The sequence below is a fragment of the Aythya fuligula genome, chromosome 5, assembly GCF_009819795.1.
Source record: "Aythya fuligula isolate bAytFul2 chromosome 5, bAytFul2.pri, whole genome shotgun sequence".
NCBI classification, from domain to species: domain Eukaryota; kingdom Metazoa; phylum Chordata; class Aves; order Anseriformes; family Anatidae; genus Aythya; species Aythya fuligula.
In genome coordinates, this window is record NC_045563.1 from 12598454 (window position 1) to 12618952 (window position 20499).

At 44.9% G+C, this 20499-nt stretch overlaps 1 protein-coding gene across 4 annotated transcripts in view; it reads right to left on the reverse strand.

Moving 5' to 3' along the window:
* EVL (Enah/Vasp-like) overlaps positions 1 to 20499 on the reverse strand; it is a 140861-nt gene that overhangs the window by 79208 nt on the left and 41154 nt on the right. For 2 of the 4 annotated variants that reach the window (XM_032187989.1, XM_032187986.1), the window contains exon 1: positions 1236 to 1309. The exons of the other annotated variants lie outside the window; for them this stretch is intronic. In XM_032187989.1, coding sequence (XP_032043880.1) covers positions 1236 to 1294 — 59 coding nt within the window. In that variant the 5' untranslated portion in view covers positions 1295 to 1309. Of the gene's footprint in view, positions 1 to 1235; positions 1310 to 20499 lie in introns of those variants that run through there. 4 annotated transcript variants of the gene reach the window in all.

The window sequence follows — 20499 nt, forward strand, 5'->3', positions numbered from 1 at the left end:
AAATACTGCGTGCGCTTCCTTCTGGAGGGCTCCCTTCCCAAACACAATGGCATGTGACAATAATGTTATGTATTTTCAGTTCTTGGAGCTACAGTCTGCATACAGAAAGGTGAGTGTCTCAGCCTCAAAATGACTCACAGCCAAACGAGAAACCCAGCTCGATTTTTAAGAATGAAAAGAAGACGCACCGTGGGCTATATTACGCTCGGCTGTATACTCACGAAAGCCTCGTACAGTCGTAACCATCTAAAAGCTATTTGAAGGCAGACACGATGAAAATATTTGTTCTTAATAAACGCATATTTCACACCTTCCAAAGAACTTTTCATACATATATATGTCTTGTTTTTAATTCAGTGTTACTCCAATAAGGCAGCTCATTATCATGCAAAAAATTCAGAAGCTGCATATGGCAATGCCATTTCGTTTAATAAGTTCATCATTAAGAAATCTGAAAGCTCACGCTGAAATTCCACACCCAAATTTCATAAACTACAAGAAAATTGCATTAATATATGTAGAGATGATAAATAGCAGCAGATAAAATATGCAGCAATACACTCAGATTTGCAAAACTAATTTTACAGCTGCTAATAGGTTTTGAATGTGACATTTCCTCATACACTGAGATGTGCAACTGCTAAACGTGCTGATGAGACAAAAAAAAATCCTTGTCCTCAAAAAGTTTAACCCTGTATGTTAACAAATGCTATTAATCTCTAAAATCTCTATTTTCACAATCGTCACTCATTTTGAAGAACCAGAAGAGATACTAAAGAGAATAGAAGATACTTCTTTAGTATTATAGGGGTTAAAATGTGCAATGAAGCAAGGTCTTAACTTCTATTGTGACAGCAAAACAATTATTACTGCAGTGAGCATTTTTATGAATGAAAGCCTTCTCAAGACTACTAGCTTAGGATGTAATCCCATCACTGAGGCCAAGGAACTTTGGCCATGGACTCAGAAGGGACAAGACCTAGCCCTTGATAATGATCCATCCAAGCAGGGATAGGATAGGATAGGATAGGATAGGATAGGATAGGATAGGATAGGATAGGAAAGGGAAACAACAAAAATAAACAACATATATCCAATCTTTTAAAGGACCTGAGTTACATGAGATTTGTGGACCCGTATTTTTTCTTTCTGGGACAACCCTGACTCATTCACGCAGTGCCCTTTTCTAAGATAATTTCATCTCCTCCTCTGCAGAAGAAACAGTCAGGACTCACCTGCTCACAAGGGGTCTGATGAGAACACCTTGGGTATTGCATGAAGGAAATAACCACATTGCAGAGAATTAACTCTGTGGCTGCCTTCAATTTTCTTCTCTATAAACGGTGATGAGCAATGGGCAGTACGCCCAGACCCCACGTTAAGCAGCATGGAACAAGTTATAGACCAGATGGAGAGAAATAAACTGCCACTTCATACACAGGATATCTATAGTGCTTTTTTGCTTGAGTCAGCTAATTGCACATCCGCAAATCAGCACATTTATAACAAATGGAGCGTTATGATATCATGAGAAATTTATTTAATATGATCAAAGTTTGCCAGAAAAAAAAATTCCCTTAAAGTATGAAAGTACTTAAGAGTCCTGAGTGCCTGGGACATTTTACAGTCCTTATTAAACAAACATTTCTACGTCGTTTCATGCCTGCCAGCGGTGCAGAGGACCGTGTCTTGTACCCCTCCCAGGTCAGCAGCCTCCCTGCAGCCACCAGCATGGGCATCTCCCCGCTGCAGGCAGGAGGCAGCTCCATGCTCACAGCCCGCCACGCCAGCCAGAGCTGCTCCAGCAGCAAAGCCCCTGCTCCCATCAGCAGCCTCACACGAGGCCCAGCACCTCCTGCTTTTTCCAAACAGAGCCTGGGAATTGAAGAGCATAGATGATTTTAAACCCTGATCTGTCCTGCAGATTTCAAGAGGTGTACTCGGCTTTTCCATTTAACGTTTTTATGTTAAAGCAAAGCAATGGCTTCACTCTAAAGAGCCATTAGCAATAGTTTGAGTGTTGATGTAAACTTACTCAAGGTGTCAGTTGAAAAACATTCCCATATTTATGTCACCAAGCATATGTTATCTCCCAACATTGGCTCCACGGCAGATGTTTTCACTTTCAGCTTGCATTATTCCTTTTACTTTAGTTAACAGGTTAATTACAAGTGTTTTCAGCAGCTGTAAGCAGCGGTCATGTGAACTGCATACATTATTTTTCATAGTTCCTAACTCATGGGGAAGGCATATCAATTCCTGGGTTTGGGATTTCAAGAAGAAAATACCAGCTTTACAATAGTCTCAAAGAGATGAGCAGCTTCTTGCTCAAAATCTCCATTTGCTCCTTTCCAGTACTAACCTTAGTAGAGTCCTGAAGGTGGAAAGGGCACGTGCAGCATCGTCACGTCAGCCCACCAAATCTTTCATTGCTACGTAACGCACTGCAGAGCAGAGGCACAGGGAAGCTCTCTACTGTATGTTACAGCAGAGCATCCATATTCCTCCCACCTTTTGCATCTCTTGCAGTAGCTCTTACAATAATCCCTTATTTAACAGTACACTGAGCTAGTTTTGCATGACCTGCTCCATCCTTCCCGAAGCTGATGGAAAAACTCGTTAGCAATTTCAGCTGAAGCAGAAACATCCTTTTTATCATCTGTGTCACTGGTCAAGCAGTAAAACAAGGTAAATGATACTGGACTGCTGAAGCCTCGCCTTAAATCCAATGCTCACACTGATACTGATGGGCAACGCAAGTGGCCTCAACGTTTTTGGATGTGCTTCAGCTAGGAAGAACGACAGATTACACCTGGGCACCAACAAAGTCTGTCAAACTGAGTCATGGGGTGTATTTAGACTAACAATCTTCATTTAGAGGGACAGCGCACATTACCTCACCATTTGTAGCTTTCCTACTGGGAAACGTACAGCCATCTTCAAGCTGGGTGTAAACCAACACCCAGTGTAAGGAAACTGTATTCACAGATCTCTATATTACATGCTGGAATTAGATGTGTTTTATTTACTAAATTTCACAATAAGAACCATTTTCAGATTACTTTTAGTGAAAAACACAAGGAGAGATAGCAAATGGAGATGTGCTATAAGCGAATCCCTTGACCAAAACTACTGACAGTACTTGACAAGAACAAAAACGATCCTGGTAGCCCTCCCCCCAAGCCCTTCCCTCCTTCCATTATTTCTTGGCCCAGATTTGTCCCCATTGCCTGGCAGATAAAAATATTTGATGAGTGCCAAAACTGAAACAGGATCCCTGTGCACATTTGCTCACCAGACTTCTTTGCATGCGATGTTTGGGATTTTGCAAGATGACTATCTATTTTTCTAAATCAAAGCCGCACGCTGTTTGCAATGCACAAGGCACCAAAGAGGACATCGGGGACTATTCCAGTAATGGCAGAAGTATTCCTGTTTTCCCATGATTTGTACCCTTCTTCCCCAAAAACCACCCTCACCTCATGTCACCATGGATGTTTATATGTAATAGTACCCAGGACTAAACTTCTAGCAAAAGCACTTCAGGCAGGAAATTTAAGCATTTTGGCCACAGGTACCCTGTTGCTCATTTCATTAAATCTGATGAAGGTAATCCGCTGTAACAACAGAACCTAAAGGCACGGAAAGGATGGAAAGCTATCATAAAGGATGCATCTGGACCAAGAAGAATGATCATCATTAATCTTGCAGGCTTCGGAGCTGTCATGAAATTCCCTGTGAAGAAGTTCCTATGGCTTGTGACAACTTTTACAAACCAGAGTTGACCAAGATCCTTCCACAGTTCTCACAAGTTGAGCTAAAAAGTGACGAGGTCAGTGCTCTGTAAACTTTTCTGAATGCACACCTCTATCTCTAAAAATTTCTGAGCATGCCCCACCAATATATATTTATTTATAAACTACATACGTGTACTATCGAAGTTCAAGTATTTACTTCCCATACCCCAGTGGACTGTCTTGTGCAGCCCCTTGGGTGCCCATACCCTACTTGGGAGACATCTGTCATCGTCTAGGGCAATGAACGCAGACCCTATACCTGAGGCCCTAGAGGAAACGGGTCCAGCAAAATGCCAGTTTGGTGAAGGAGCATCCTTCATTTCTACTGAGCTACAGTGTCCAGCAGAGTGAAATGCATCAGGACCAGAACATTCCTGAGGAAAAAAATAATCAAGGACGTAAGGCAAAGCAATTTTCAGTTAAATTTTCAAAATTGCACACTAGGAATTTAAAAGTCCTTCTGCCAATGTGGAAAACTATCATGATTTAAAAGAAGGGGGACGAAACGAGTCTTCCTCAAGTAAACTTTGATTAAGAAGAATAAAAAAACAAAATCACCTCTGAATAGCCATGAGAAATGAAAGACTCGGCTACTCTGTGGTGCTGAGCTGTAAAGAAGACCATATAAATTCCTTCGACTTCAAATCCACACTGGGTAAATTGCAGCAAACACAGCTACAAACCATCAGGGTGAAAGTTCCTCACAGCTCCTACGTTCCCTGCCCTGTCCCCTCCTTCCTACCAGGAATTACAGGCTTATTTCAAATGTATAACTTTATAGGTCTCTGGTATTTTTTACTGCCTGAAACACATAGCTTGTTTGTCAGCACTTCAGACAGACTTGTCAGAAGATAACCTCTCCCACTCAGAGTTTACGATAAAAGTTTAGCCCTTAAGCCATTATAGGGACAGGGGTGTTACCCAGCCCGTGATGCTGAGATGTGCCTTTCACAATAACACGCTGCTTTTATTATAGCAGCACGGAAATGTTCAGAGCTGTTCCTTTGCATAACTGACACAGTGTTGTGAAAAAAAAGAAAAAAAAAAAAAAGAGAACTGAAAATCACTCGCAAGTCAACAAACTGCAAAAAGGAGAGGTGAAAGCAGAGAATGAGGAAAGTTACTGCAGCACTTTGCTTTGCTGGTAGGGCCTCTTGGAGCATGACCGACCCCCAAAGCCCCACCACCTCCCCAGGTAACACCTTCAGGAGGGCTCAGAGGAGGTGGCCGAGGGTCCCTAGGATGTCGCAAGGTGCCACCCACACCACGGCTTCCCGGTGGCAGTGGCAGGGAAGGCAGCCCAGCCTCTGTGCTACCAGCCACGGATGGGATCAAAAGGCACATTCCTCTTCGAGGTGCAGCAGTCATCATCCCAACCCCAACGGAGATGTGGAAATCAGCACCCAAAGCTCTATTATGATTAATTTGTTAATTAAAAAAAAAAGACTTTTGAAGCTCCATGAATGCAGACCCTGGCAGAAGCCTGGTGATCTCGCAGCAGGGTGTCTCGGTGACCTCCCGGTGGGTTTGTCCCCAGCAGGGCAGTGTCACGGCGCTGTTTGCTCGGCTGAAACCAGGTCCCCCAAGTGCACGCGGCGTACAGATCAGGCAGGGCCCAAGTCGCCTCTTGGGCTGTGTGTTTGGTTTAGGCAGTTACAGCTTAATGGATAAAACACTGACCTCCGGGACCCCTTTTCAGATCCAGCCTGCGTGCCTGTAGCAGGCGGAGGATCTGGGTTAGGGAGCATTAGTTTCAAAGAACCATTTCTCTGAGTGCTGTCTGCATGCTTGCCATGAGCCTTTTCTCTGCAATATTCCTGCTTTTCTTGCCTGTCTCATCTCTTTCTGCTTGGGATGACTGGCTTCCAACACCCAGACAATGGACCTTATTTACTTAACAATGCAACCACAGCTGGACATCAGACCGTGGATTTGGGGAGCGCTCCTGTGAAATACGTGATGTGTGAAAACAAAACTCCCCCGCTCACTGAGGATTTTGTAGGCTGGGCAGGGAACTGTTTCCAGCTTCCAGCCTGGTGTTACACAGCTCATGGTCTCTTTGTTGTTTTCTGTTTTCCCATCCCTGCCCCATGCCTTTTCTGGACGGAGGCGTTTGGCTCCTCAGGACTACAGGGAATTTCCAAATGCCACTGTGTCACCTCCAGCTTTCTTCTGTGCCTTCTTGACTGTCACCTGTACAGCGCTGCTGGTCACTTAGTGACCAAAGAACACATACTGAGAATATTATTAAAAAGACAGAGAAGGAAAAGTCGGTTTCATGGGCATTTAAACAACTCCTCCTTGCTCCCTCAGGATGAAAGGAAAATAGAAAAAAAAAACAACAGCTATTGATTGGTGTGCCATGTGCCTCACTGCTCCGTCTCTCACTTTCACTGCCATTTAGAGTTAAGTTCACACCATTTTAAAAATGAAAACAAGAATAAAGCCTGCTGCTACCCCTCTGACAACAGCAAAATTAGGCTCATGCAGTGGTACGTGCACACACACAGCATGTGGGACCTGGGGGGAGTCCCCCCATATGGGCCATGGAACCAGAGAGCCAAGCAAACAGGGCTGGCTGAGCGGTAGGAATATGAGGGGAGGATTGCAGATCTAGATTATCCTTCATCTCCTTCATCTGTACGTTAATAAACATTCACAATTATAGCATCCCCTTCAGATGTCACAAATAAGCACCATCGCTTACATTTTGACATAACGTGGCTTGAGGTGAGGCTGGCTTCCAGGTACCAGACAAGCATTAGTGATCCTCAAGCAAAACTGTGGCTGTTTATAACTGTGATGCTCTAACGAGCACCCAGCTCATTATAACGAAGGTAACACTGCACAGCGAAGTGTGCCCTGAGATGCACTGTGTGGAGCAGTGTGAGAGCCTGTGCTGCAGGCAGAGGGCAAGGCTGCCGTGCCTCCTGCTGCGAGGGGCAACAGCAAATAACCAGGGTCCAGCCAGCGTGGGCAGCGCTGCTAACTTCAGGGTGAGCTGCAGAGACTGATGCTTCCAAAACAGCATAGCTCCCCAGCTCAATCCTAAATGTACTGCCCAACTCAGCTGGGCACAAGGAGCATCGCTTGATCAAGAGCCAAAGCAGCCCATGGGCTTTTATTGTAACCAAGACACTGTGAACAAAAATATTTATGCAAACTAAGAAACTGGCTATCCTCCTGTACATCCTTCATATAAGGTATGTCCTTCATGTAAGCTTTGTGCACAACAGCCCCAAATTATTTTAGTCCTTTCATTTACAGTGTTTGTGTGCACACGAAAGGATGTTCTTACTGTGAAAAAAATGATGAAATAATATACCTTATTTTTTCCATTTATATTCAACAGGAAGTAGAAAACTTAATTGAAATAGGCATCAATAGATAGTTCTGTATTGCAGTAAGAAAGACAAATTAAGCCCAGTTCAGTTGGTTGTCCATTTTTTTAGTGGCAAAACTGGGATTTCTAAAGAAAATCCAAAGAAGACTTGGCACTTGGTATCCTCGTAAGTCTGAACTTCTGTATAGGAGCAACGTTTATGTTGGAAGTGTGGGAAGTGTGTTGTGTGGTTTAATGCCAGCCTACTGAAGAGCAGCCTGCAGGTCACAGATCAGCTGCAGCTAATTTGGCAGAAGCAGCACTGTCTCTTCTGAGAAGGGCAGCATAAATCTGCAAATGCAGCTTCTGTCTGGGGGAATAAACAGCTTTAATTTTCTGTAGAATGGCAGTCACTGAACAAACATTAAAAAAAAAAACAAAAAACAGCAAACCCAAACATGGCAGCAAAGCACAGCTCCTCCAACAAACGGGAAACTTCCCCTCTGCAGGACCTTCAGCTCCCAGTGCCAGCACACGTAAACTGTGAGGAGCTTTTCCCCACTAGTAAAAAAAAAAAAAAAAAAAGCATCTTTCAGCATCTTGCAGGGGTGTTCAGGATCTGGTTTCCTTTCCCAGATAACCCTGGGAGAGACAAAGCACATTGCCCAGGACAGGCTAGAGGAGGGCTGACAAATTATTAGCCTTTGTGCTCTCCACGTGCTTCAGGTTTGCTCCAGGGTAGGGGTGAATGAGCGTATCATCTACAAGAAGCTACCTGCACCCACCCTGACTTATGTGGGTGCACATGTTATTGTAGGGATGGGGAAAAGGGACAGGAGAAAGGAAGTACAAGTGGTTGTGCCAAATCTAATGAGCACATATAACACAGAACCCAGACCCAAGCCATGCACTGTCATTCTTCAAAGTGCTTTTCTTTAAGGAAGGAGCATGGTTGTGGCCTCCTGTTGACTGCTGGCCCTCTCCTTCCATGGGAACAGCTAGTGAGCTTAAATACCACACAGTAGCTCATGCCTGGGTTAGCTCATTTGACTATTACTTACCCCAAGGAAAAACCCTGCAGCTCTGAAATCGGAGAATTTCCACCGAAGACTCACCAACTACTTACCAACCAAAACCCAAAATGACAGAAATCAAAAATACCCACATGCTAACACCAGTGTCTAGTTAAAATAACTTTCAGTCTGTTTCCATAATGGCACAGGCAACTGCTGTTAGCAAGACGTGTAGGGCATGGAGAGAGGCAATCAAAGACATTGTCAGGAAAACGAACGGGATGAGCTGTAAATAGCAATCACATCTTTCAGACATTCAAGACAGGCACCACTGGTTTCTTGGTCTTAAATGGAAGATTTAGCATCATGGAAATTATGCTAAATTCTACTTAAAAACAAATCAGAAAAGGCAAAACCAAACTGTTCCCTTCAGTAGAGAACACAAATGAGGAAGATGATGGCAATTTCGTCTTGCATCAGCTAACAGAAAACGTCTCTAAGGGACAGCACTGTATTTTTCTACCTTCATAAGCTTCTACAGCTTACAACACTGTTATCATGTAAACTGTGCCTGGGAACATACATTTGGGGGTTTGTGTTTGCAGCTCAGGCAGAGGGCTGAACAGGCTGTATTTGTATTTCCCTTTGTGCAGGCGGCAAAAATATCCCACTCCGAAAATCAGCGTTTGTAGGTTGCCAGAGCATAAGACAAACTTGAACAAATAAATCAAGTCGAACAAAAGGACTTCTTCTTCACACGGCTGATGGCCCAGGTTCCTCCACAGACAAAGCGGCTGCTTGACCCAGTGCTCTAATTAGGGGGGCAGCGATGTTGACATTTGTGTTGCACGAAGCAGACATGCTAACAGCCAGAGGGAAAGCTGTCAGTGCCTCTAAAGATCACAGCACCCGTGGCGGTGCGCGACACAGCCTCGAAATATTCAAATGATCAATGCAATGCTTAGCTCCTTTTACTGATAACAAGAAACAAACCTCAAATCAGAAAAAAAATATAAAAAGCCAACCTCAGTCAGTGCTAATGCTGAAAGATTAACAGACAATTTTTCGGTTTTATCTGCCAAGCATGGTATTTCCTTCCAGATTGTATGTAATCCAGTTTTGCCATGAAGAAATGCAAGCAGTTTATACTCTCTCTGGGTTTTTCATTTATTATTAAAATAATAATAATCACCAGAGACCGTGGTTCATACATTTGTACGTGTCAAGTTCACCTAAGCATGAAAACAGACACCTCTTTTCATTTATAAATACACGAAGTGAGTTTTAATTTTACTGTGAGCCATTTCATCATATTCCCACGACGTGATGAACTGCACCATTGCTACAGACAGGCACTTCACGTTTTACAGATCAAAATCCCTGCAGTAAATCCTCTCTTCCCCGCTCCAAAGTACCCTACAACTGCTGAGAGCCCTTAACGCTCTGCCTCAATTAGCTCCAGGCCCCTCTCAGATTTGTTCCCAACCAGGGGATGTTCTCAAGCCCGCTTTTACCCAAGGCAAAGCAGAAGGTTAAGGACAGCAGTGACAGGGTGCCATACTGAGGTCCAAGACCCAGGCTCTCCATTCCCACCCCTGGCATCCCGAGGGAAGAAGCCCTGCAAGCCCAGCACAGGAGGATGTTCAACCCCACTCATCACACCCCACAACAGGCTGCTCAACACAACCCATCCCGGGCACTTCCCGAGCCTGGTTTCTAATTAATTTCTGTGAGTGGGTAATTGAATCATTAAGCTGAATTAGAGAATATGATAATATGCAAAACTACGGTGCTATCTATTTTGCTTACCCATAGCAGCAAACACCTCCTGTTCTTTTGCTGATGGTTTTAATCTGTTTCCCCACTTTTTCAGACTGTAGCACTTTCCTTTGCACGGCTTCCCACATGGCCAGCACCGCTCTGAGAAGACTGCTGAGGGGAGGCACGTGAAGCTCATCTGCCACCCATATGGAGCTCCACACAGCACACGGATAGATGTATATGAAGGGTAATGAGATAATCTTAAAACACGTTATGGTGAGGGGATGTGTGAGCCTGTAAATGTACTGTCAATCAGGAAACACCCCCCGGGCAGACACAAAGGTTTGGGTTGGTTCAGTGCACTAAAACCTGTACCTTGTTAGTTGATGACCAAGTAATACTTCTTGATTCTATAAAATATCAAGCCTGAAATCACACTCAGGTGTAAGGAAGATAAGGAAGCAGGGCCATGGTGCAATACATCCGTGCAGGGAGGGGAAGTTAAGTCTGTGTCATTCATTCGACTGTCCAAGTGCTGCGATGCCCTATCGATCTGCAGAGTAACTGTAAGCAGCCACAGAAAGCCATTTCCATGCCAGGACAGTGCCTTCCAGCAGCACTTCTGCTGTTTAAAATACCTTGGGGAAAAAGACGGAGGAACGCAAAGGAAGGATGGAGATTCAAATTTGTTTTACACTGACAGAAATCCATTGATCTTACAGGAGGTCTTTTTCTCATTTCCATCAGCACTTTGCAAGGACTTACCCTTCCATTCCCTACAATTCTCTGCTCCAAAAAATAGCATTTGAGCATAAATTTGGGTGCAACAGGCAGTTTCCACGAACATCAGAGGAAAATGTAGAAACGCATGTGGAGCAACAAGACCATGGCCACAGCGGATGGTTTGCAGTTAGTACTGCATGAGAGAAGGAGCTAAGCCACGTAGCTACATTGGCATTAAAGCATAGCTACTGTTTTCCCTAAGAAATTACCCAAGAAGGACGAATCCAGAAATGCAAAGCTCCCACTGCTGTCCTTGGAGCCACTCATCTCCTGCTTGCAGAGAAAGGTCTGCCGGTACACTGAGGACAACTCTTTGGGGAAGGGGCTGAAAGCAACAACAGGTTTTGCTCTAACAGAGAGATTTTTGAGGAAGGTTGCAAGTGAACACTGTAATACAGAAACTAAGGATGGTGTAAACCCATTCTCTGAGAATTTCCAAGGAGCGCTCTGGGAGAGGACAGAGCTGGCCCATATAACACTATCACACACACTTCAGCTAGGACATTTAAGTGAAAACACCTCATTCTTGCCACTTGTTTTACAATTTCAAGAGTCTCAAGTTGCAGCAGGGGAGGTTTAGATTGGCTATTAGGAAGAGTATTTTATTTGGATGTTAGGAAGAGGGTGGCCAAGCACTGGAACAGGCTGCCCCGGGAAGGGTGGAGTCCCCATGCCCAGAAGTATTTAGGAGATGTGTGGATGTGGGGACACGGCTTAGCAATGGGACTCAGTAGGTCAGCTTGAAGGATGGACTGGATGATCTTGAAGGTCTTCTCCAACCTAAATGATCCTATGATTTAGACCACATTACAATGGCATTCAAAATCCCAAACTCACCAGGCACACTTCACCAGTCAGACCTGCCGCAGCCCAGAGGCTGCCTCTGCCTTTCTGTCACACACAGCACCAGCAGGAAGGCAGCTGTGTCACGGCAGGCTCCGAGCTACCAGAGAAACAAGCTGTATTTGTCCTAGAACACTTTCAACCCTGGTGGAACCAGAACATATCAGGTAAAACAAAATGAATGCTATTTCCCAGTATTGCTGCTGGCACTTGCACAAGCCAAGTGGTGTAAGTTGGCATCTGATGTGATGGTGCTTTACACCATGCCTGCAGGGACAAACCTCCACCTGGAAGGGAACAGGGAGGAGCCAGCCTTTTATTGACAGGAGCCCCAAATGACTTCAATATCCGAGTGAGAGCGTTTTGTAAATTCATTGTCCGCATTTGTACTCCCTCTCCTCTTCATCTGCTAATCACGCGACTGGCACATGGTTTGCAGGCACTGCTATAAGCCATTTATTTCTCCAGACAATAGGAGGGAGCAGGAGGCTCCTCCAGAGCCAATACTGCTGCTGCTTTTAAGCGTGGCTAAACGCAGGCGCCGAAGACCATGGCAGCTGGCACTCTGAGCCATGGGGCCTGCTGCGAATTACTGTTAACAAACACATTTGGTTTCATTAAGTCTTTCTTCTTCTTCCAAGTGTTACAGTCGTGGTTTCTGGAGTAAGCACAGAGGCTGTTTAGAAACATCCTGGGAACGAGCGCTCATGGAGCCCTTGCAAGGTTCACCTCCACGCTGCTGGGTTACCACTGCCCCAGGGATGGGTTTGCAGCCTGTAGGGTATCAGCCTCAACCCCACAGTCCCAGCTGCTTCATCCAGGGGTTCCCCCTTCCCTGTGAACAATTACACCCTCACACCCACTAGAAGGGCTCATCCAGGGCTGTCACCTGCTGGAGCAGAGCCACCAGCACTTGGGACTGTGCAGAAGAGGGAGTGGTGCCACCAGACAGGGCTCAGAGTGGGAGAGCAAGGCATAGGCTGGGTTTTCAGGAGGCCTCCAAGACCAGCAGTAAATTTTGTACGTGCTGCTGATCTTGCTGTGCCAAGTAGAGATGTTGCTTCACAGCTGCTGAGGCTGTCAGCCTACTGCTCTGCAAAGGGATCATCAGCTCCTTGTGTTGTCCTCCTGAAATTCCAGGCTTGGCTCACACCAAGTTTCATTAAGGATTGGAACATTTTTTTTTTTTCTAAAAAAGGAAAAGAAAATACTGAATAATAACACTTCAGATTAACCTACAGAAGACAAGATTGTGTTGTTGGACCAAAAACTATAAGGTATCCATAAAGCCTCAAGAGGTACAGAGCTGGGTACCAATGTGATGTGTTAGAGGAAAACATGTAATTTCAGGTCCTCCTGTTATGGAGCTGAATCAGATTACCTGCTGCTGATGCCCTTATTGCACTGATGCTGGGCGTGGAGGGATGGTTGCCAAACGGAAATCTGTGCAGCCTTGGGAACAGGCTGATGTTCCCCTACCCAGGAATCACATCGTAGATGCTCACAGCAGATGGAAATTGATGGCTGTAATCTCCACGAGGAGGATGCTGGCTGCACTACGGCACCCCTGCTGCCCACCCCGCGCGGCATGCCCATCAATCTGACGCGTGTTATTAGCACAATTCAAGGTTGCAGACCATTGCTGGAGAAAGAAACATAAAAAATCCACAGCGAGCAAGTGCTGAGGGAAGCAGAGAAAGAGGAAGGCAATTTTCATCAGCTCACTGGGTGAAGATATGCCCCCTGAGCAGCTCTCAAGCTAGCAGACGGGTGCCAGAGGGGCTCACGCACGTTTCTGTTCCTATAGCTACACGGAACGGTTCTCTGCTTGCCTGGTCACAGCATCAGCCTGGCTGGTTTGTACAGCATTGGGCTGCATAAAGGGAAAAAAAATAAAGTAAAAACGGCATTCAGCGTAGCAGCAAAGGTATATTTAGCAGAGTTGTGTTCCCACTGCAATACCGTGGATAAAGCAGCTGGGTGAGGTACTGGCGTTACGAGGGGTGCTGCATGGTGCTACGCAGGGCACGCTGCAAATGTGCCTCACGGCCAGCACTGCCTGCTCAGGGGATTTGGGGCTGGCTCCGTCTCCCTGACTTTCTGGGAAAGACAGAATCAGGGCAGCTAACTTCTCACCATGTGCTGCCCCTGCTGCCAGCAGATTTCTAGCACGTGCACAGCCGCAGCAGCAGCCAGATTTTGACTCCCCCTGTACTTCCATGGGTAAATAACCTAGCACACATCGAGATAAATTCATCTTGGGCGTAACCCCAGGAACGTCATTTTGCTAAGAACAGAAATTAAGTGGGCCACAAGAGAGAAGAAACCATGTTTCCAGGGGGAAAAAAATCAGATGCATTTCCTTGACAATTAAGAGCTACTGACATTTTCAAAGGAAAGAAATGTTGGGAGCATCCCACTAAATTCGAGTTTAAGAAAAAACAGAATATTGATTTTAGAGCCTAATTTTCAAATGCTAGTGATGTTCTTCTGATGCATAATTCACAAAGATAACCCCAGGCCAGACTAGGTGGAGACTAGCTGAGTGATTTCATTGAAGCAGATAGAGCGAGCACCAGTTTGAAAGCTGGCCCTACAAATCTCCTCCTCTGAGTCAGTAACAGATCAGTGGTATAATAAGGAAACATTTTTTTTTAAATATCCACCATGGTTGATAAAGCTACAGTTCTGAAACAGCTCTGATGACACACGATATGATAGAAAGCAGCACCTATGATACACCACGATTTACACAGATGTCCCTATTAGAACATGAGTTACTTTTTTTAGATACTTTCATCCTTTAATTACCTACAGGACACCTGCAATTCTTAAATTAGAAACAAACATGGAAAAAAAAATCACTCAGAAGCCCGTAATAAGAGACACAGCTACGTCTGTGTTCTTTCCTCTCAGTGTTGGTAGAAACTACTGCAGTGTTCCTTCCATTATACGAATTCATTTTGTCTTTTCCACCAAGCCTAGCAGTCGTGGCATGTTCTACTTTCAACAACTTGTTCTGAAAGGCTGTTTCACTTTTAAAGAAGAATACAACAGGATTAGAGAAGGCTGAGGTGGCTTTTCATGAGCACTGCTTTGTAGTGAAAATCTGTCCTCCAATTTCATTGAGGTGCTGTGATTGAACCCCTTCCAGTGTCACCCTCTCTTCATCCACTCCCACAAACGGGGCTGCAGGATCTTGCTTTCCGTATTTAGAGCCAGGTGTATTGTCAAACTCCAAATATCTAATTTTTCTTAACCTAGAGAAAGGAGGCTCACCTTAACACTCCCTACAATAACCCTAAAGGGGGTTGTAGCAGGGTGTTGGTCTCCTCTCCCAAGCACCAAGCAATAGGACAAGAAGTGGCCTCTGGTGGCACCAGGGGAGGTTCAGGTTGGGTATCAGTAAGAACTTCTTCACTGAAAGGGTTGCAAGGCACTGGAACAGGCTGCCCAGGGAAGTGGCTGAGTCACCATCCCTGGAGGCATTCAGAAGACGTGCAGATGTGGTGCATAGGGATATGGTTTAGTGGCAGACTTGGCAGTTAACGCTTGGACTAGATGATCTTGGAGGTCTTTTCCAACCTAAAGGACTCTATGACTCAGCCTCCAGATTTCAATTCAGATTTGGCAGCTTGCTAAGGTCCAAAGGCTGTTCAGCACACTGTATTGCTTGGGAATTATTTGTCTATTCATAGCATATCATCTACATTTCCTGGAGGTTGGGCTGTGTTTTTTTATTATTATTATTAATTTAGAAATGTTGTTTTAGGCACAGTAGAGACTGTAACAAAACATTCAACATATTTTGAAAAATGCAACAGCTAGATGACAATGCTATTGTTAATGCGTAGATACAAGACTGCAGCATGACTGGATCATCCCACCTGAATATATAAGAATTAAAACTTGAACTGCCTTTTCCTCTTCTTAAGAAAACAACGGTGGCGGGCAGGTGGGAGAAACAAACGCAGGAAGCCTAAAAGCTCCCAATATTTGGCTCAGACTACACCTTGATTCATTCTGTTAGAGCAGTTTGTACCCCTTCCCCGTGACAACCTCATCTCACAGGAGCTGGACCTACTCGCTCTCTGCCCCTCCGTTCGCACTGCAGGCAGGCTGGGCTGGCACCGTGCCTCTTGGGCAGCAGCAGTCCTGGCCTCCTGGGTTTGCGACCAAACTCATAAGAGGAGGGAGAGACCAGGGTCAGTGAGATCTGGCTCCCCCCTGCACTCACACCCACTTTTTTTCTTATTTGAGCCATAGTTTTGGTTTCATGGTGTCAGACCGAAGGTGAATTTCAGGACAGGATGAAACAGGTGTGTAACTTCTGATCTATCGTGGTGATCTCAGGTGTGAGCAACCATCCTCTCAATCTGATGGTGAGCTCTCTCCAGCAACAGACATCCCTTCCTGCATCAGGGGCATCTCTGAGGATCTCCCACGATACCCCCATCTGCACCTTTTCCTTTGCCCATCTCAGACATTCACTTCACAGTGACACCACACATCCACACCACAGCCAGCGTCCGAACCTGCACCCCGCTCACATTACAAAGGCCTTCCCCTCTTCCCTAAGCCAAGGGATATTGACGGTTTCCATCAAGGAAAGTTTAAATAAAATTTTTAGATATGAAAGTAAGAAATGGAAGGCTGAGAAAGAGAAACTTAACAATACAGCATTGTTGTGAGGTGTGTAGACTAACCCCAAACTGATAAAGATCTGTTGTTGTAAGAGGTTACGAACCCTCCCTACAGAGAAGGAAGTAAAACTTTACCTGATGCTACAAAACCCCATTCTCCCCCCAAGCAATATTGGCCTTTCCACACATCAGGGCCTTTCTCTGTGGCCTTCTCTGCCACTCTGTGGGTGGGTTTACCCCAGCACTGCCATGCCCCAAGGCAGCAGGGGCTCCACTGCCAGCCATCTCTTTCTAGACGTGAAGCCTTTCCAGGTGCCTGAGGACCTCCTGGAGCATTTCCTTTGGATCTGGTGTAGTTAAGAACAAACTACTGTCCTACACAGCCTCATTTTTCCAGTTTTGTTTCAATTAAGTTGGGATCATCCTTATGACACTCCCAGAGTATCTTCCAAAAAGAGGGAAGGGAACTGAGAGGAGGATCTTTCCCCTCTCCCAAACATGCACACAAGTCACCCCGTCCATCTGACACGACCTCCTCTGGGGACACGGTACCGGAGTGCTGTTAATGACTTGCCTCTTGGCTGAGGTGCTGCAGTCTTTGCTTGGGAAGAGCAGGTCAAAGAGGCACGGGAGGAAACGCATGTGGTTTGTGGTACTTCTCAGTCCATTTATCTAACTGATAGGTGGGTTGGGTTTCTTTGCTTTGCTTTGTTTTGTTTTTGCTTTAACGAGCCTCTCCTGTCACACCACCAGCTCTGCAGTAAGTCTTCCCACACGCAAAGCCCAAACTTTCCATTGCTCGGAGACATCAGGCTCCGCTGCTGGATGCTGCGTGCAGGTCCTGCCAGCTGGTGACACCTTGGTGCAGACCTTGAAGCAGTACCCACTCCAATCCTCATTAAAAGGATGTTTTCGGTAACATTTCGGTACCTCATTTATAGGTAGTGTTCACGGAAGTGTTTGGAGACCCCACTTTTCTAGATGTACAAGCGCGTAACAGTGACAGTCTTTGCCTTAAGGGCTAGTTGGGATGTGGGAGACAACCAGAGGTGAAACTCTGTTTGAAGCCAGAATCAGAACCAGGAGATCCAGACTACCAAAGCTTGGATGCAGGATGTTTCTTCCTCTTCTGACCTTTTTCAAACACACCGCAATGTTTATATGAAACCTCACCCCAAGCCCTAGTCATATGGCAGAAGAAGAAGGGGAGAGAGAAATACCAATAACGGGAGGTGACTACAATCCCCGAGTCATTCAGAGCACAAATTTCCACCATCTGCATACTGTATGTCCTCACAATGCACCTCCACAAAAAAGCAAAGCATTTTTTAACAATGCTGAGGATTAAACCCCAGTCAAATCTGACAAATAAAAGCTCATTCAGGAACCCTGATTTATTTCTTAGGGATTGATGACACTTGAAAGCAGAACAAACCACTGCGCTACAATAAACAACTGGAAGGAGAAATCAACACGTAATGGTAATTTATTTCTCTTGCTGAACAGCAACACCAAGAGATTGAACTATTTTGGATCAACCCAATCAAAACCATCATCTGGGGCCATAACCAACATTTTGTTCGAATTAAACTACAAACACGAAACACTGCCTTCCAAGCAGGGATGCTTTAAAACTGCTTTTCTAATAAAAGTGAGGGCTAGTTTCATAAGGTGACTTGGGAGTGTGATTTCTCAAGCCCTGGGAAAACTGCCTGGGGTGTGCACCACAGATCTGTGTCCTGGCCACCTCTCATCCCTGGCAGAAGGCATCGTGGCAGCAGCTCTGAGCCTCCCTCACTCCTGCCACACACACGCTTATCCCCCCGTGCACCTGCAAAAGCAGTAAGCACACACACTGATTTGTATCACTGATATTAATTATGATTTCAATCAGGAAAATTAATTAATAGTGGGCTTCCTGTGCTATCTATTTCCAGTCTGGTTTGCATTTGAGGTTTTTTGTTTTGTTTTGTTTTTAAGATGTTTTCCCAAAGGAATCTCTTACTGGTTGAAAGAAACTTGGTGCTATCTCAGGTGATGAGCAGAATGCATTATTTGGCATCTAAATGCAGTAAGTAATTACACGGATTAAACACACCTTTATTCAAAACTTTAATTTTTACATTAACTTAGGGAAAAGCCAGTGGTGTGCATTTAGCAGATCTTTCTTTTTCTGGTTTTGATTTGCCATCCTGCGCAGCGATATAAACTTGAATTTCAATTCACAGCATACAAAAATAAGCTTACATAACTGCCTTACTGCATTCCAAAAATTAACTTTAAAAATATTACAAAATAGAGATTAAATATCATCTGCCATCACACTGAGCCGACAGACTAAGCCTGGTCTCCTCCTCAGCTTTAGAGCTAGCAGGTCTCCTTGATTACATTTTTATTCATAATTAGAACAGCAGGGGGAGGAGAAGGGAGGAAAAAAAAAACTTTCTGCTTTCTCCATTTAGTTTCCAAATTTTAAATTCACATTATTCAACCAATGCAGGTGAGCTAACAGCAGTGAATACAACCCTCTCTGTACTTCTGCAGGAAGGAGCACTGGTGGCTTAGCACTTATATACAAACTGCCTTCAGGCAGGAGCATTGGCTAAAAAAAATCTTACATGAAAGTAGATCTTGACAATTCTCTTTAAAAGATATAAAACAAAAAATAAGTGCACACTTTCATGCAGCCAAGCAAAGTGCTGTGACACACAGTGACAAAGATTTTGACACTAAAAAAATAAAATGGAGTTTGCATATTATCTTTTCTATATTTGTGGCTTATCAATGGTAATATCCAAACCCTAAATCCTTCTGAGAGGCTGGCATCTTCTACCAAATTTCCAACCCAGGTGAATTTCCATATGACTTAGTTGTAATAATAGCACATTGGATAAAAGCTTTCTCCCTTCTTTCAGAACAAGACCTATACACTAAATCCAGCTCCGTAATTCACATTTTCAAAAGCCCTGATTTCCCATTTCAGTCATGATTTGCCACCTGCTGCTGCTCCTAACTCAGTATCCAGTAAAGAACCCTTCTCCCAGCTCTGAAGCTGCCTGGACACGTATTGCCACGTGAAGAGACAAGAATTATTTCAACATCTGTAGCAAGATGTCAAGAAGAAACTGCATCTCTCCCATCTCCTACCTTGCCCGAATGGCATTCAAGTGGTCAGGTAGCATAAAGGCAGAAAGTCAAGGAGCCTCACCATTGAGGTGTGGATGGATTGCCATGGTTTTACTGCCAAGCAAATAACAAGGCAGTAGACACACTGTGGAAATTGTATTATGATATTATTATATTAAACTTACGGAGGAAGAAAGTTCCTGAACCTGCCACCCCTTTCCCATAGGAGACCTGTTCATTCAGAAACCCCGTCCCCCTACCCTACCCTCCCTCTGCCAAGTCCTGGCCCTGGAAGAAACGTACATTTTGGCAATGTGCAGGTTTTCTCTGGTCAGGGATGCCCACAAGGAATGTGCTGTGGTAATTACAAGCGAGGAGGTTTCACAGAAGGAGGTTTCTCCATAGTAGATCAGAGCAGCTGTAAACTATCAGCTCTTTGCATCATCCATCCTCACGTAAATGCTCTCGGTACAAAAAGCTGCCTGCATTTCAGTACCGACTCCAGCAGAAAATCTCTGGAAAGCCTAAGGGGCAGAAATTTTCCTTCCAGATCCACTGAAGGCAGAAAATAATCTAATAATGGCTTTCTCAGCCTACAGTTCTTCCAACACCTGTTCTTCCTACTGTGCTTCATATTTCAAAGCTCTTTTTAAATCAAAGTGCTATTTGCTTAAAGTCCTCATTTTAACCAAGCCTGCTGCGTGTGCCATTAATAAAGTCCCACTAACAGACATCAGGATAAATATAAATAATCGCAAACACTATTTAGCATCAATCTGAATCCCCAGTTAACCCTATTACCCTCTATTTGTTTCAAGACATTTAGCTGTCTTCAGCTGCTTGCTCCAATCCAAAGATTCCTGAGACTGAAACATTTTGCTTCTGATTTCCTCACTCTGCCGACAGCAGATGGACAACACCTCCTGCTCACACCTCCTCCTCTGCTGGCTCAGGAGGCCTGCAGAGATGTACCTGCAGGTTGTGCAAGAGGGCTCAGCTCCACGGCCACTGCCTGGCAGAGCCCTTCCAGGACTTGTAGAGGGGTTTTGGTCTCATCACCAGCAGTAAATGGCCAGTTAGGGCACACAGCCCATGAACAGCGCCTGCAAAAGGGCTGCTGAAGCTTTTCCTAACTTCACAGGCAGCCCAGCTTCGCAGGATCTCCCCCTCCTGCAGCACCATCCCAACGCTTCTCCCACGCAACTTGCTGG